The sequence below is a fragment of the Zalophus californianus genome, chromosome 3 (genome assembly GCF_009762305.2).
Source record: "Zalophus californianus isolate mZalCal1 chromosome 3, mZalCal1.pri.v2, whole genome shotgun sequence".
NCBI classification, from domain to species: domain Eukaryota; kingdom Metazoa; phylum Chordata; class Mammalia; order Carnivora; family Otariidae; genus Zalophus; species Zalophus californianus.
Window position 1 is genome coordinate 161,475,927 of NC_045597.1, and position 16,203 is coordinate 161,492,129.

The following is a 16,203-nucleotide window of genomic DNA, read 5'->3' on the forward strand; positions in this document are numbered from 1 at the left end:
TACTTTTATATCATAGATCCATATAAAATAAAAAAGAAAAATTTCTATTCAAATATATTTTTATTTAAACTCAATTAGCCAACATATAATAAGTACATCATTAGTTCCAGAGGTAGAGGTCAGTGATTCATCAGTTGCCTATAACACCTAGTGCCCATCACATGATGTGCCCTCCTTAATGTCCATCACCCAGTTACCCCATCTCCCACCCACCTCCCCTCCAGCAACCCTCAGTTTGTTTCCTAGAGTTGAGTCTCTCATGGTTTTTCAAATGGAGAAAAGTATTTAACACTTTAAAACATAATGATGACCACTCACAGGCTATAGATGAAAAATGTTGCCACAAATTCTGAGACCCATCTGTGGCCCAACACTATAACCATGTCAACAACTTCACCAACCCGCCAACATGCATGTAAAACAGGAAAGCAACTCAAAGGTGTTCGCAAAAGCACTTTAGGTGTCCGATTTTAAGACAGGCTTTTATGCATTTTTTTCTGAAAAAGGGGTCTATCAGAAAGAGGAATAGTGGGTTGTGATGTAGCTCTCATTGCAGACACTTGGACAAGCCTTGCCAAATACCTCAGAATAAATCACAGAACTTTCAGAGAGAAAGTCACATGACAAATCATACACTGAGAGGAGCTATCACATGCCAAACATCTGTCAAAAACTTCCAGCGGACTTTTAAAAGAAGGTTATTAATATCTAGCAATATGTAATTCAACTAAGGAAAATACAAACTACGAAGTTAGGAAGTGTGAATGAAATTAAAGTTATCAATTTTGAAGGACTGTAGATGTCACACTCAAGAGTATGGGTTACAGAAATCAGTACGTCAACATAATGGCACGCATGATAGCTTACAGCCAAAAGTGATTTCAAGTAATCTTTTTCTAAGTAGATTCGAACAGTGACTTTGACTGTGATATACGAAAGCACTATAAAGTTATGTGGATAAATGCACACTGTGCTCGTTTTGTAAAAACAAAATGTATACATTAATACAATTTTACTTTTCCCCCCCAAAAATCATGGTATTAAATCATATATTTTTTAATCAAGAAAATGTATAGTATATGATAGGATCTAGAGAAGAAGGCCAAGAGAAACTCTCTCACTTCATATCCATTAACTATTCTAATGATGTTCGGGAAGAGAGAGAACTGTAAAAGAATGTCACAATATTTGATAGTTCTGAATGTACACAGATCCTCATGTCCTATATTCTGTAGCACCCAAAGAAAAAAATAGATTTTTTTCTGGTTCTCAGCCCAGATATTTGGTCCCACCTGTGTGTTTGTCTGTATGTATGATTCATGAGTATGTTTGCTTTTGTTCCTGGGACTTGAGGGAAAGGTGTGGGGTCCACACCTTTTCCAATCATAGCTCAAAGGCTCCTAAATCTGACAATAAATACAATCACCTGACCAGCACAATAAAAGTACTGAATCTTAGGCCCCATTCCCAGATTCTAAGTTAGCAGATCTTAGGTGGGGGCCGAGAATCAATGTTTTTTTAAAAAGTATACCAGACGATTCTGATGTAACTAGAGTCTGGGAATCCCTATATAGAGAACATTTTTTTTTTCCTGTGAATCAAGATGCTTTCCATAATTTCAGTGATTACAGAATGCTTTTCTGACTTGATGAAAAAATGAACAATTCATAAATGTTATCAGAGAGAACCATTTTCTATATGTACTTTTTGATTATCAAATAATAAATATTAACTAGTCTTCACATAAATTAAGAAATAATCTGTACAGGTTTGTGGAGGATGAATCTCACATACCACGTCCCCAAATGGTATCAAAGTTGGCACTTCAGGTGTTATTTCCAGTTCTTTACTTTCAGACCCTTTAAGAGTTTTTCTCAGCATCTACAATGTGAATAAATTAACATTAGACTTTAGAAGGCAAAGAACAAATAGATAGAAGTTCATTTCAACAAATATCTGATGAGTATCTACTAAGTAAAAGGTATTATTCTAGGCAGTGGAATATTAATATGAGTAGAAATCTCATCCCTACCCTCAATAAGGTTACCAGTAAGTTGGCAGAGAAGCAAAATGTAAACAAATATAAAATCATTCAGGGAATCAAGAGAGAAGAGAAGGGCATAGTACCATGAATAATGAGCTCTGCTTGCTAACTAAAAATGACCATCATTACCACATTTTAGTCTTAATCTGATGTGGACCAAGAACTATATCCCACAGATGGCAGTGATCCTGCTTGCAAGTTATTCCAATATTCGTTCAGTTAATCAGCCACAGAAGGAACGGCAATTTAATACTTTGGAAGAGCAGGTAAATGGGAATGGAGCAATGGAAAAATGGCTTTTGGTTTTGAGTTGTGTCATTTCCTCCACTTCACTAACAGATATTTGTGGGTTGGTATTTAACTTTGTTCCTAAGGGCTCTGGTCGCTACACATGATAGTTAACTTTTAAAAATTACAAGACATTTTTGCATAGATTTTAAAGAGAAAGAGAAGGAAGGTGAATGGAGGGGAGATGTGAGGGGAATAGGGAAAACCTATTACAAATCTACCTTGAAAAGAATTATATTTATCCCCAACCTTTGCTAACTTGAATCAACATGGCCTTACTTATAAACATTAACTTCCCAGGAATCTGTTGTTTTGTGTCTTTTCAATTTTTGATATATGTAATAAATCCTGAGTTATGTTGAAATTTTTGCTTCAAGGTATATAACAAACACATGAGTTGTACTGAAAAAATTTGTTGTACATATGTTGGGTCATTTTGCTATTGCTGCATCTGATTGGCTTAATGGGTTTTATATGTATGATTTTTATGTATTTGTATAATTTGTAGTTTAAGGTAACTGAGTGACAATTACTATATTGTCACAAAAACACCAAACTGTGGTACATTATATGTGTATTCAGTGTGGACCCTCATGCTTCCTAATGTTATGATAACCTTACTATGGAAGTCTACTTTGAATGTGCATTTTAATAAATACAAAATAATAGGGGGAAAATCCTTTAGAACACTCATGCTCAATTTATCCTTAACTACGTGGCAAAAATACTGCTTCTCTCCCCTCAGATCACTACCTTTTTACTTTCCTTTCCTTACCTGAGCAGAGTTCTCTTCAGTGGCCACAACATGAGCAAAACAACTCTTTGCCTAAATTCTATTAGAATCTTGAACAAATGTTCTAAAGGCTAGTCTCATAAGGCCTACTCATACCACCTAGAATTTCTCCTGAACCTGAAGAGAATTTTTATTTCAGTTAATTCTACTATGTCACTTATGGCCCCACTCTGAGTAAAAGTCCCTCATGGCACATCTTTTAAAAGTCTATATACTCACTTACATTGTTCTGCACTTCTTCCCCAGTGACCTTTTTGACCTACTCTCCCCCATTACAGATGTATTTGGAAACCCACTAGTCTACACGCTTAGCTTTTCCAGTATAATCCTACTTCTTAGCCCTAAAAGAAACCTCAGTGTCTTTACATTAATTAACATTTCCTATGTGCTGGCACAACTATATGCCTGGCACTGGGCTGGTTCCAGTTTGAAGTGTTCTTGTCCTTAGGAAATTCAGTCTGGTGTTGAAGACAGAGAGGTGGGAAAAACAAAAACAAAAAAACAATTACAGTTTCTCTATGAGAAGAACAACGGCTGAAATAAGAGACTTTTATCTTTACTTTTTCTTTATCCAACCCAGATTTCCTACATGGGAAAAAAGAATAACTTATTTGATTGGTCAGATCTTCCCATTCATTCTGTAAACTACAAGTACCTGGAATTATTAACTCCAAAAAATATTTTTTAAATCCTCTTTCCCCCACCTAACTCAGGAGCAATGACTCTTTTTTACTCTCTGTGGTTCTGTCCACAGGAAACAAGGACACTCATAGCAAGGCCCAGGGATTATCCCCTAAAGTAGTGGAAGAAAATATTAGAATCCAACAACTTTCTTTAACAAATAAGAAAGTAAGCACATACAACTAACTATAAGCAGTAGACAAATATTCTGAGGAAAAGTGTGAGTTTTATACTCAGAGAGATCGTACTACTGCCTTCATGAGTTCAGGGTATTGCATTTGTTAAGTGGACTGACCTCTTAACGAAGTACTTACCTTAAGTAGCATATTCAGTGTGCTTTACAAATAGATGAGGACTGAGGATAAAAAATTTCATGGCAAAATATTTTTCAAAAGTTGGCAAACATAAAGATATACCATGTACTTTGGTCTTAGAAAAAGACAAATGTTCCAAATTTGCTAACCTTTTCTGGGATGACAAATAACTATCAACAGTATATAAACTAGCAAATATTTTAAAATGGATATTTCTTAATCTGTCTTTTCAGAGTAAGGGAGTGACATTTTAATAAGTGTGAAAATAACTCTTTTTGAAATGAACTCATGTTAATATTTTGAAAAGTATTGGAAGTATTTTCATCCAGTGTTATATTGTGTGTGTGCAAATGTGCTATGAGCACCCTACAAGCTCGTGGTATCACACTTTAACAACTTAGAAACCATTTCCTCATCTGTTTAAAAATCTCACAAAAGAAGGGTTTCAGCAGGTTAGAAGACCATTTTTCCTTTCAAATATAAAAATGTAATGCCTTCCAATTAGTTTGCCAGAACTAATTACACAGGAAAGATGACATTTTACTGATAAAATCTGGACTAAAAACTTTGAAAAGTAGAATAGAAATGAAAAATGAGAAATGTGATTTTACTAAGCACAACCAGGATGCACCTCTTCCATTTGAAATTTCAAATCTTTGAAAGTATCTTTTTCAAATACAATAGCATTAAAAACCAAATATTGAAATAATTAATTTGCCTTAGAATGAGACCTTCAAATTACTACATCACAAATATTAAATCACGCTTTTCAAAAATAGTAGTGCTTATTGAGCTCTGTTCCACTAAGAACATGGAAATCATTTTTCAAAATACTGCTTATCATTTTTAACTTTTTGTACATTGTAAAATGTATATAGTAAATTACAGTACATTTATGTAATGTATAAATAAATACACAGTGGTGATAGATGTTCATATGTTTTTCACTGTTAAGACTGTGCAGTCAAAGCAATTTGGAGACCTCTTCTACAGAATCACAGCTAAATGCCTATAATTTGTCTCACTTTCCTAAGTCTGCCTTTCTGGAGGCTTTAAGCTGCCAGTTTCCATGCATATTCCCACCTAGGCACAGTCTGCTTAGAATGAAGCAGGTTACCTTCTCCATTTCATACATGCTGCCTTCAATTTGAGATGGAGGAGGGGGTTCCAGAATAGTTCCCAGTTTAGACTCATTACCAGAAAGCCTTAGATAAAACTGATACTTAGTTCCTCATTTGATTGTCCACTTTTTAGCAAATATTAATGGCCACAATCCTGGAGCAAAAGAGGAGCAAGAGATAAGATTCCAGTACCAAGCCCCATCCAGGATGCCTACGAAGTATCTCATATAAATACGTGGCAAATAAGGGGAGTGGGGACAAAGTGTTAGGGAAGGAGGTGATGATTACTTCAAGTGAGTTTGAAGAGGAAAAAAACTAAGAACTAGAGGGAGAGAAGCCTAGACAGAGTAAATAAGTGTAAAAGCATAAAGAAGCAAGGTATAGTTTTATTACATTATTATATTAATATACATATGTATATTATACTGAGATACATATACTTAGGTATAATAAGTATGTATACTTACATATAAATAAATACTATTATATACATGTTCATATTATACTTACATATTTACATATGTAAATATTATTGCTTCACTATATATATATATATATACACACATACACACACACACACACAGATGGCCATCAAATAACATGAATTTGAACTGTGTGGGTGCACTTATACAGCAGTTTTTTCCAATAAATATATGTACAGTACTATAAATGTATTTTCATTTCCTTATGATTTTCTTAACACTTTCCTTTCTTTACTTTATTGTAAGAATAGAGTATATAATACATATAGCATACAAAGTATGTGTTAATCAACTGTTTATGTCATCAGTAAAACTTCCAGTTAACAGTAGACATTAGTATCAAATTTTGGAGGGAATCAAAAATTATACATGGATTTTCAACTGCATGGAGGTCAGTGTCAAAGTCCCGAAAAGTTTTCCTACAGAAATTGATGAGATTTTCCAAAAATTAATATGGAAATGGAAAAATCCAAGAATAGCTAAGACCATCTTGAAGAAAAACAAAATGAAGTATTAAAAAATTAAAGAAATAAGGACATTTCTTAATGTTTGAAGACATAGCAAAAGCATAGATAAATGCACCAAAGAAACTGATTAGAGTCTAGAAATAGACCCTGACACAGGCACTTCACTTGTGACAAAGTTGGTACTGCAGAATAGTAGAGAAAAAACACTCTAAGGTAGGTCAAGTAGAAATCACCATGCCAAAAAAAAAAAAAAAAAAGAGAGAGAATAAAAGGAAGAAGGTGAGAGAGAAAAAAAAAGAAAATCTGACTTATAACTCACACCATATACACAAAAATCAATTACAGGTGAATTGTTGATCTTGGTGTCAAAGGAAAAACAATAACAAGATAATACATGAGAATATTTCCAAAACAGAACACAAAGAGCAATAACCATAAATAAGAAAGTTTGATACAGTAAACTCCATTAAATTTAATAACTTCTGTTTATCAAAAGATGTCATACATATTTGGAAGAAAATATTTACAACATGTATGATACAAGTGACAAAGAGCCTATAACTAGAATATATATACAAACTTATACAAATTAATAAGAAAAAGACCAACAGTCCAAAAGAAAAATGAAAAAGAGACTTCAATAGGCATTTCATCACAAAAGAGCTTATGTGATGGTTAGTAAGCATTTGGAAGGGAACTCACCCTCATTAGTCATCAGGGGAAAAAAGTTAACAACGCAAAGTGATAACACTAACATATTTCTCGGATAGTTAAAAATAAAGATACTGACAATATCAAGTGGCAAGGATGTGGAGTAACTAGAATTCTAATACACTGCCAGTAAGAATATAAATTGGCCTATCTTCTTTGAAAAACTCTTTAGTATTATGTACTGAATTTGAGCGTATATATAATTATGACCCAGAAATTCCATTACTAGATATGTCCTCAACAGCATACCTCTACCGCTCTCTTTTTTTAAAGATTTTATTTATTTATTTGAGAGCGAGAAAGAGAAAGCATGAGCAGAGGGAAGGGCAGAGGGAGAAACAGGCTCCCTGCTGAACAGGAAGCCCAACACGGGACTCGATCCCAGGACCCCAAGACCATGACCTGAGCCGAAGGCAGAGCTTAACCGACTGAGCCACGCAAGTACCCCTCTACCTCTCTCTTATAAAGGCATTTGTGATTACATTTAGGGCCCAACTCAGATAATCCGGATGATCTCCCCATCTCAAAATCCTAAAATTCATTGTTATCTCCAAGCTTATTGCCATATAAGGCATATAAACTAAAACTATAAATTTTATGCTAACAAATTAGACAATTTAGGTGAAATGGAAAAATTCCTAGAAAGACACAAATTACCAAAACTGACTCAAGAAGAAAGAATATCTGAAAAGACGTATAATAAGTAAAGAAATTGAATTAGTAACTAAAACTGCCTAAAAAGAAAAACTCAGGCCCAGACTCTTTCACTGGTGAATTCTACCAAACACTTAAAGAAGAAATTATAAAATCCTTCACAAACTCTTTCAGGGAAAAAAAAGGAGGGTGGGGAGGAAGACGAAGGAACACTCCCCAAGATATTCTATGAGGTCAAAATTATGCTCATACCAAAGCCAGACAGATATTGCAAGATGAGAAAACAACAGGTCAATATTCCTCATGAATAGAGGCAAAAATCCTCAACAAAATGAGTAAGCCAAATCCAGCAACATATAAAGAGGACCATATGCCATGACAAAGTGGGATTTTTCCATCTGAAAATCAATTAACGTAACAAACCATATTAATAAAAATGTCCAAAAAAACAACAAAAATCACATGATCGTTTCAAGAGATACAGGAAACATATTTGACAAAATCTAAAATTCATTCTTAATAAAAACTCTGAACAGACTAGGAATAGGAAGGAACTTACCTAACATCATACTCAATGGTGAAAGACTGAATGCTTTTTCTCTAAGATCAGTAAGGCAAATGTTCACTCACTACTTTTACTCAGCATTGTACTGTAGGTTATATCCAAAACAGTCAGACAAGAAAAAGAAATAAAAAGTATCCACATTTGAAAGAAAGGGGTAAAACTGGTCTTTATATACAGGCATTACACTCCCATATATATAGAAAGTCTAAAGAAATCCACACACACAAAAAGAAATTACTAGAACTAATAAACAAGCTCAATGAAATATCAGGATACAAGAAAATACAAAAAAAATATTTTGTATTTCTATATAACAGCAATGAAAACAAGTATATCTTGAGATAGCACCAAAATAACAAAATCCTTAGGAATAAATTTAACAGAAGAAATATAATAAATTTAACAGAAGAAGCATAATAAAATAATAAACTTAACAGAAAAAAACATTAAGACTTGTGCACTGAAAACAACAAAACATTTCTAAGTGAAATTAAAGATCTAAATGCATGGCAAATATTACACGTTCACAGATGGAAAGATTCAATACTGGTAGGATATCAATTCCCAATAAAATATACAAAGCACTAACTTAAACAAGAAAAGGGGATAAAACACAATTAAGACATTCCAGTCCGGGCACCGGGGTGGCAGAGTTGGTGAAGTGACTGCCTTCAGCTCAGGTCATGATCCTGGAGTCCCAGGATGGAGTCCCGCATCGGGCTCCCTGCTCAGCGGGGAGTCTGCTGTCTCCCTCTGGCCCTCCCCCCTCTCATGCTCTCTCTCTCTCTCATTCTGTCTCTCAAATAAATATCTTAAAAAAAAAAAAAGACATTCCAGTCCATGATGGTGATACAGGAAGACCCTGAACTCACTTCCTCCACAGAATACACCAAATTATACCTATTAATAGAAAAATTCCTCCCGAAGAAAAACTGAAGGCTGACTGAACAGCTTCTGAAAACCAAAGAGAGAGAGATGAATGGGAGAACAGCAATATAAACAGAGATGTGGTAACAAAGATAACCCCCACCCCCAGGATACTGCGAATGGCAGTGGGAAGGGATAGTACTGAGGAACTGGAAACAGATTCCTCTGTCCTTGGGCACAAACAAAAACCTGCAGTTTAAAAGAGGAACTAGTATATAAGAGAGACAACAAAGCCTAGACTAGAGCAGTATTTGGACATGATAATGGGCAGATCCAATTGTCACAGCAAGCTTGTGACCTCAGCAAGCCCAGGATCCACAAGACCACACCAGTCCCAATTGCACTGGGGCACAAAAAAAAAAAAAAAATCCAAGGCTTAAAAAGGCCAAGGAGATGTGGGAATGCTCTCTCTCCTTCCACCTTAAAAGCCCAGACCAGTAAGGGATCTGGCTCACAGTGAGCTCACAACCTCAGTGAACCCAGAGTCTATAAACTGACCAGCAAGACTGACTGCAGGAGGGAGGGACACTGCAGGCATGAAGAGGAGGAGGAGCAAATCCCATATCAGTCACCCCAGGCATGGGGGACCTGCATTGGGAAGATGAATCCCCATAACATTATTTTCTGTGCCCCAGCCTCTGTGGTGCTGGGGCACAGAAAATAAGCTACATGTATAAATTTTATTTAAAAATTATCTTTATTTTTATGTTTTTAAGTTTTTAAAATTTGTCTTGTCTTTTTAAAATTCTTTTTGGGCTTATTTATTTATTCCATAAAAAGCCACAGTTTCAAACAGTAACTAGCATATACTGCCACAGCTCCAGCCAGCCACCAATAGTCACCAGGGACACACAGTCTACATAGAGGACACCATACACAAAAACATTCCTTCAAGGTTAGGAGAAGTAGTCTTTCTGCCTAATCCATACAAATAAACACAGAAAGTCAAGCAAAATGGGGAGACAGAAAAATATGTTCCAAAAGAAAGAACAGGAAAAAACTTCAGAAAAAAAACTAAATGAAACAAAGATAAGCAAGATGCCTAAAAGAATTTAAAGTAATAATTGTAAACATACTGGACTGGAGCAAAGAGGGAACTCAGTAGTCTGTCAATATAGAGATAGAAAATATGAAAAAGAACCAATCAGAGTTAAAGAATACCATAACTGAAATGAAAAACACACTAGAGGACTTGAGAGTAAATTAGAAAATGCAGAAGAATGTATCAGTGAACTAGAAGAAAGGGTAATAGAAAGCACAAAAGCTGAACAGTAAAGAGAACTTAAAAAAAAAAAACAAAACTGAGGATAGAGTAAGAGATCTCTTGGACAACATGAAGTGAACAAACATTATAGGAGTCCCAGGTGAATGAGAGAGAGAAAGGTATAAAAAAAGTTATTAGAGGAAATAATAACAGAAAACTTTCCTAATCTGAAGATGGAAATAGACATCCAAATCCAAGAAACACAGAGAGTCCCAAACAAGATGAACCCAAGGAGGTCCACATTATGGCACATAATACTTAAAATGTCAAATGCTGGGGAAGACAGTGGAGTGGGAGGATCCTAGTCTCATCTTGCCCCCACAGACACACCAAGATAACACCCACATCAGTGTAACTAACCCAGAAAATGATGGGAAGATTGGCAGATTAGGCTTTCCACAGTTAATTGTAGAGAGGAGGCCACATCAAAAAATGGTAGGAAGGCTAGAGACACAATCAGGAAACAAACTGACCAGCAAGACTGACTGCAGGTGGGAGGGACACTGCAGGCATGAAGAAGAGGAGGAGCAAATCCCCTATCAGTCACCCCAGGCATGGGGGACCTGCATTGGGAAGATGAATCCCCATAACATTTGACTCTGAAACTAGAGGGGCTTAACTTTGCAAGTTTTTACAATCAGTGGGGCTAAAGACCAGGAACATTAAAAATAGGCAGGCTTGGCTCTGCAAGAGCCAAAGGGCTATAGAAAACTGTGTCCTTGGCATTAAAAAGACAGCATGACAAAAACCCTGCCAAGTTACAGCATAGAAGCAGAAGTTTCTGAGGCACCTGGTGTATCCCGAAAGAATTCTTTGCTGGTCTCAGAGCCTGCACAGGAAGGGCAAGTTCCTTTGTGAAGCTTATCTAAGAACAAAGGAGCTAGCTGGTACCACTTCTTTCTCCTGCCCACCAGTCTACATTCACTGACACTTGTGGAAAGCAGCCCAAATATTTTCCACCAGCTTGCTAACAGTGCACCACACCCCCACTTTCTCCTGCAGATCCATGTCATCTAACTCTCCCCACTAGACAGGAGTCTATCCAAGGAGGTGCCAAAAACATGGCATTGTGCAAGCAGCCTAGTGGCCAGCACCACTCCAAAGTAACTCCTGCCCTGGGGAGAGGAGAAGCCAACCACACACACCAGTTCAACTGTGGCCCAAGGCTGGGGGCAGACATATAATCTGACTAGTGGCCCCAACCACCAACAAAAACCTCACAGAGGGCAGCACACAGAGAGCACTCAGTAGTTCAGGGTCACTGCAACCTCCAACAGAGAAACTGGGGCAAACATCTGGTCTTACTGTAGGCCCTGCCCACCAACAAAGCCTTCCAAGGGACAATGCAGGGAGAGTGTTCTGCACTTCACTGCAACTGTAGTTCTAACAAACAAGCTGAGTGCAGACATCTGGTCTGACCCAACTCAAGCCTGAGGTGACCACAGACTGGCCCCTTACAGCATGGGGACTAAACCTTGCCCACAACAAGCAAACAAGGCCATTGCTGATGATCGTACTGAAGGCAAACAGAGCTCAACCACAACAGGAAGTACACTGCACACTTAGGAGATACCCCTGAAGCACCTGGTTCTAGGGAACAGGGGGCATTGCAGTATAGGCCACTACAGGTCCTCCTCTTCATAAGGCCACTACTTGAATAGCAGGAGATGTAGTTGGCTTTCATAACACATAGACACAGAGAGCCTGGCAAAATGAGGAGACAGAGGAATATGTCCCAAATTAAAGAATAGGACAAAATAAAAGATAGCCAAATGAAACAGAGATAAGTAACATGCCTGATAAAGAATTTAAAGTAATGGTCACAAAGATTCTCACTGGACTTGAGAAAAGAGAGAACCCCAAGAACTTCAACAAAGAGAGAGAAAACATAAAAAAGCATGAATCAGAAATGATGAACACAATAACTGAATTTAAAAATACACTAGAGGGAATAAATTGTAGACTAGAGGGAGCAAAAGAACAGATCAGTGAGCTGGGAAACAGAATAATGAAAATCAAACTGAACAGGAGAAAGAAAAATAATAAAAAATGAGAAAAGATTTTTTTTTTTAAAGATTTTATTTATTTACTTGAGAGAGAGACAGAGGGAGCACAAGCAGGGGGAGGAGAAGGGGCAGAGGGAGAGGGAGAAACAGACTTCCTGCTGAGTGGGGAGTCCAACAAAGAGCTTGATCCCAGGACCCTGAGATCATGACTTGAGCTGAAGTCAGACACTTAATCAACTGAGCCACCCAGGTGCCCCCCCAAAATGAGCATAGATTAAGGGAACTCAGTGACACCATCAAGTGTAACAATGTTTGCATTATAAGGATCACAGAAGGAGAAAAGAGAAAGAAGGGAACAGAAAATTTGCAAAAAAAAATATCTGAAACCAACCCAAATCTGGAGAAGGAAACAAATATCCAGATCTAGCACGCACAGAAAGCCGCCAACAAAATCAACCCAAGGAGGCCCACACAAAGACACAGGGTAATTAAAGTGGCAATAAGTAATTATAAAGAGGGAATTTTATTTTTTTTTTTAAGATTTTTATTTATTTATTTATTGAGAGAGAGAGAGAATGGTAGAGAGAGAGCATGAGAGGTAGGAAGGTCAGAGGGAAAAGCAGACTCCCTGCTGAGCAGGGAGCCCGATGCGGGACTCGATCCCGGGACTCCAGGATCATGGCCTGAGTCGAAGGCAGTTGCTTAACCAACTGAGCCGCCCAGGCGCCCTAAAGAGGGAATTTTAAAAGCAACAAGAGAAAACAGTTACATACAAATGAAACCACTTAAGTCTATCAGCTAATTTTTCAGTAGAAATTTTGCAGGCCAGAAGAAAGTAACATGATATATTCAAAGTGCTGAAACAAACAAACAAAAATATGCAACCAAGAGTACTCTACCCTGCAAGGCTATCATTCAGAATAGAAGGAGAGATAGAGTTTCCAGATGAACAAAAGTTAAAGAAATTCACCACCACTAAACCAAGTCTTACAAGAAATGTTAAAGGGGATTGAGTGGAAAGAAAAGACCATAAACAGAAGTAAGAAAAGCAGAAGGCACAAAAGCAGTAAAATTAAGTATATCTGTAAAAATCGGTGAAGAGAGTCATAAAAGTATTTTAACAATGACACTATAGCAATAGGCCACCTGCTTTTCATAACTGTGCACTCACCCCTCCTGTCCTCTTTCCACCAACTTTCTATGCCACCATAATAGTGCGCATGAATGTCCTGGAAGATGCTCTCAAGAGCATTAACAATGCTGAAAACAGAGGCAAACGCCAGGTTCTTATTAGGCCATGCTCCAAAGTCATCATCCAGTTTCTCACTGTGATGATGAAGCATGGTTACATTGGTGAATTTGAAATCACTGATGATCACAGAATGGGGAAAATTGTTGTGAGCCTCATAGACAGGTTAAACAAGTGTGGAGTGATCAGTCCCAGATTTGATGTACAACCGAAAGATCTAGAAAAATGGCAGAATAACCTGCTCCCATCCTGCCAGTTTGCTTTCACTGTACTGACAACCTCAGCTGGCATCATGGACCATGAAGAAGCAAGACAAAAACACAAAGGAGGGAAAATCCTGGGATTCTTTTTCTAGGGATGTAGTACATACGTGCAAATAAAATGCCTCAATGGAAAAAAATAAAAACAAACAATGACACTATATATCTGAAATGTAGGGGTTGGGAGAAGAGTAAAAATTTATTGCTTTCAGAATTGGTTCAAACTTAAGCCAATATCAACTTAATATAAACTGTTATACACACAAGATGTTATATATAAACCTAATGGTAACCACAAATCAAAAACCTATAATAGATATGCAAAAAATAAAGAAAAGGAATCCAAGCACTAAAGAAAGCCAGCAAACCATGAAAGAAGAGAACAAGAGAGAAAAGGAAAAGAACTATAAAAATAACCATAAAACTGGGGCCCCTGGGTGGCTCAGTCATTAAGCAGCTGCCTTCGGCTCAGGTCATGATCCCAGGGTCCTGGGATCGAGCCCCACATCAGGCTCCCTGCTCCAAATGAAGCCTGCTTGTGTTCCCTCTCTCGCTGTCTCTCTCTGTCAAATAAATAAATATTTTTTAAAAATAACCATAAAACAACAAAATGGCAATAAGTACATATCTATCAATAATTACTTTGGATATAGACTAAACTTTCTGATCAAAAGACATAAGGTGATGGAATGAATAAAAAAGCAAGACCTATACGCTGCCTATAGGAGATTCATCTCAGACCTAAAGACACATGCAGATTGAAAGTGAAGGGATGAAAGTGCCTGGGTGCTCAGTTGGTTAAGCATCTGACTCTTGATCTCAGCTCAGGTCTTGATCTCAGGGTCATGAGTTCAAGCCCTGCACTGGGCTTCATGCTGGGCATGGAGCCTACTTTAAAAATAAACAAACAAACAAAAAAGAAAGTGAAGGAAGGGATGGAAAAACATTTATCATACAAATGAAGATGAAAAGAAACCCAGGGCAGTGATACTTAGTAGGCTTCAAACAAAATAGACTTCAAAACAAAGACTGTAACAAGAGATAAAGGACACTACATATTCATAAAGGGAACAAGAAGATATAACAATTGTAAATATTTATGCACCTAACATGGGAGCACTCAAATACATAAGGTACCTATTAACAAACATAAGGAAGTAATTGATGGCAATACAATAGGAGGGGACATCGACACCCCACTTATCTCAATAGATCATCCAAACAGAAAATCAACAAGTGGCTTTGAATGACACATTGGACCAAATGGATATAACAGATATATTCAGAACATGCTATCCAAAACAGCAGAATATACATTCTTTTCAAGTGCACATGAAATGTTATCCAGAATAGATACCATGTTAGGTGACAAATCGAGTATGAACAAATTCAAAAAGACTAAAGTTATATCATTCATCTTTTCAGACCACAACACTATGAAACTAGAAATTAATCACAAGAAAAAATCTGGAAAGAACAAAAGTACATCGAGGTTAAATAACCTGCTACTCAACAATGAATGGGTCAACCAAGAAATCAAAGAGGAAGTCAAAAAACACATGGAGACAAAAGAAAATGAATATACAACAGTCAAAAACCACTGGAATACAGAAAAGCTGTTCTAAGTTTATAGCAATACAAGCCTACCTCAAGAAGGAAGAAAAATCTCAAACAAACAACCCAAACTTACACCTACCAGAGACAGAAAAAGAGGAACAAAGTAAAAAAATCAGTAGAAGAAAGGAAATAATAAGATTATAGCAGAAATAAGTTAAATAGAAACTAAAAAAAAAAAAAAAATAGAATACATCAATGAAACGAGAAGCTGGTTCCTTGAAATGGTCAACAAAATTGATAAACCTTTAGCCAGACTCAACAAGCAAAAAAAAAAAAAAAAAAAAAAAAAAAGAGGACTCAAAATCAGAAATGAAAGAGAACCTGTAAGAGAATATTATGAAAAATTATATGCCAACAAATGGGCAACCTAGAAGAAATGGATAAATTCCTAGAAACATACAACCACCCAAAACTGAACCAGGAAGAAATACAAAATTTGAACAGACCAATTATCAGCAATGAAATTGAATCAATAATCAAAAAACTCTGAACAAAAGTCTAGCACCAGACAGCTTCAAGGGGAATTCTACCAAACATTTAAAGAAGGGATAATACCTATTCTTTTAAACTATTCCAAAAAAAATAAAAGAGCAAGGAAAACTTCCAAATTCATTCTATGAGGCCAGCATTACCCTGATACCAAAAACAAAGACACTACAAAAAAGAGAACTACAAACCAGTATCTCTGATGAACACAGATGCAAAAATCCTCAACAAAATATTAGCAAACTGAATCCAACAATACATTTAAAAAGTCATT

At 36.6% G+C, this 16,203-nt stretch overlaps 2 protein-coding genes across 20 annotated transcripts in view; one reads left to right on the forward strand and one right to left on the reverse strand.

The window, feature by feature from the left end:
* The window catches only part of C2CD6 (C2 calcium dependent domain containing 6), a 146,109-nt gene that overhangs the window by 112,820 nt on the left and 17,086 nt on the right, over positions 1 to 16,203 (reverse strand). For all 19 annotated transcript variants that reach the window (XR_003519454.1, XR_003519455.1, XR_003519452.1 and 16 more), the window contains exon 2: positions 1,795 to 1,881. Coding sequence is in view for 13 of the 19 variants with exons in the window: in XM_027591437.1 (XP_027447238.1) it covers positions 1,795 to 1,881 (87 nt within the window). In the remaining 6 variants the exon portion in view is untranslated. The remainder of the gene's footprint in view (positions 1 to 1,794; positions 1,882 to 16,203) is intronic.
* On the forward strand, positions 13,535 to 13,921 carry LOC113920963 (40S ribosomal protein S15a-like). The gene has a single exon (XM_035726919.1). The coding sequence runs from the start codon at positions 13,538 to 13,540 to the stop codon at positions 13,919 to 13,921; it is 384 nt and encodes a 127-aa protein (XP_035582812.1). The 5' UTR covers positions 13,535 to 13,537.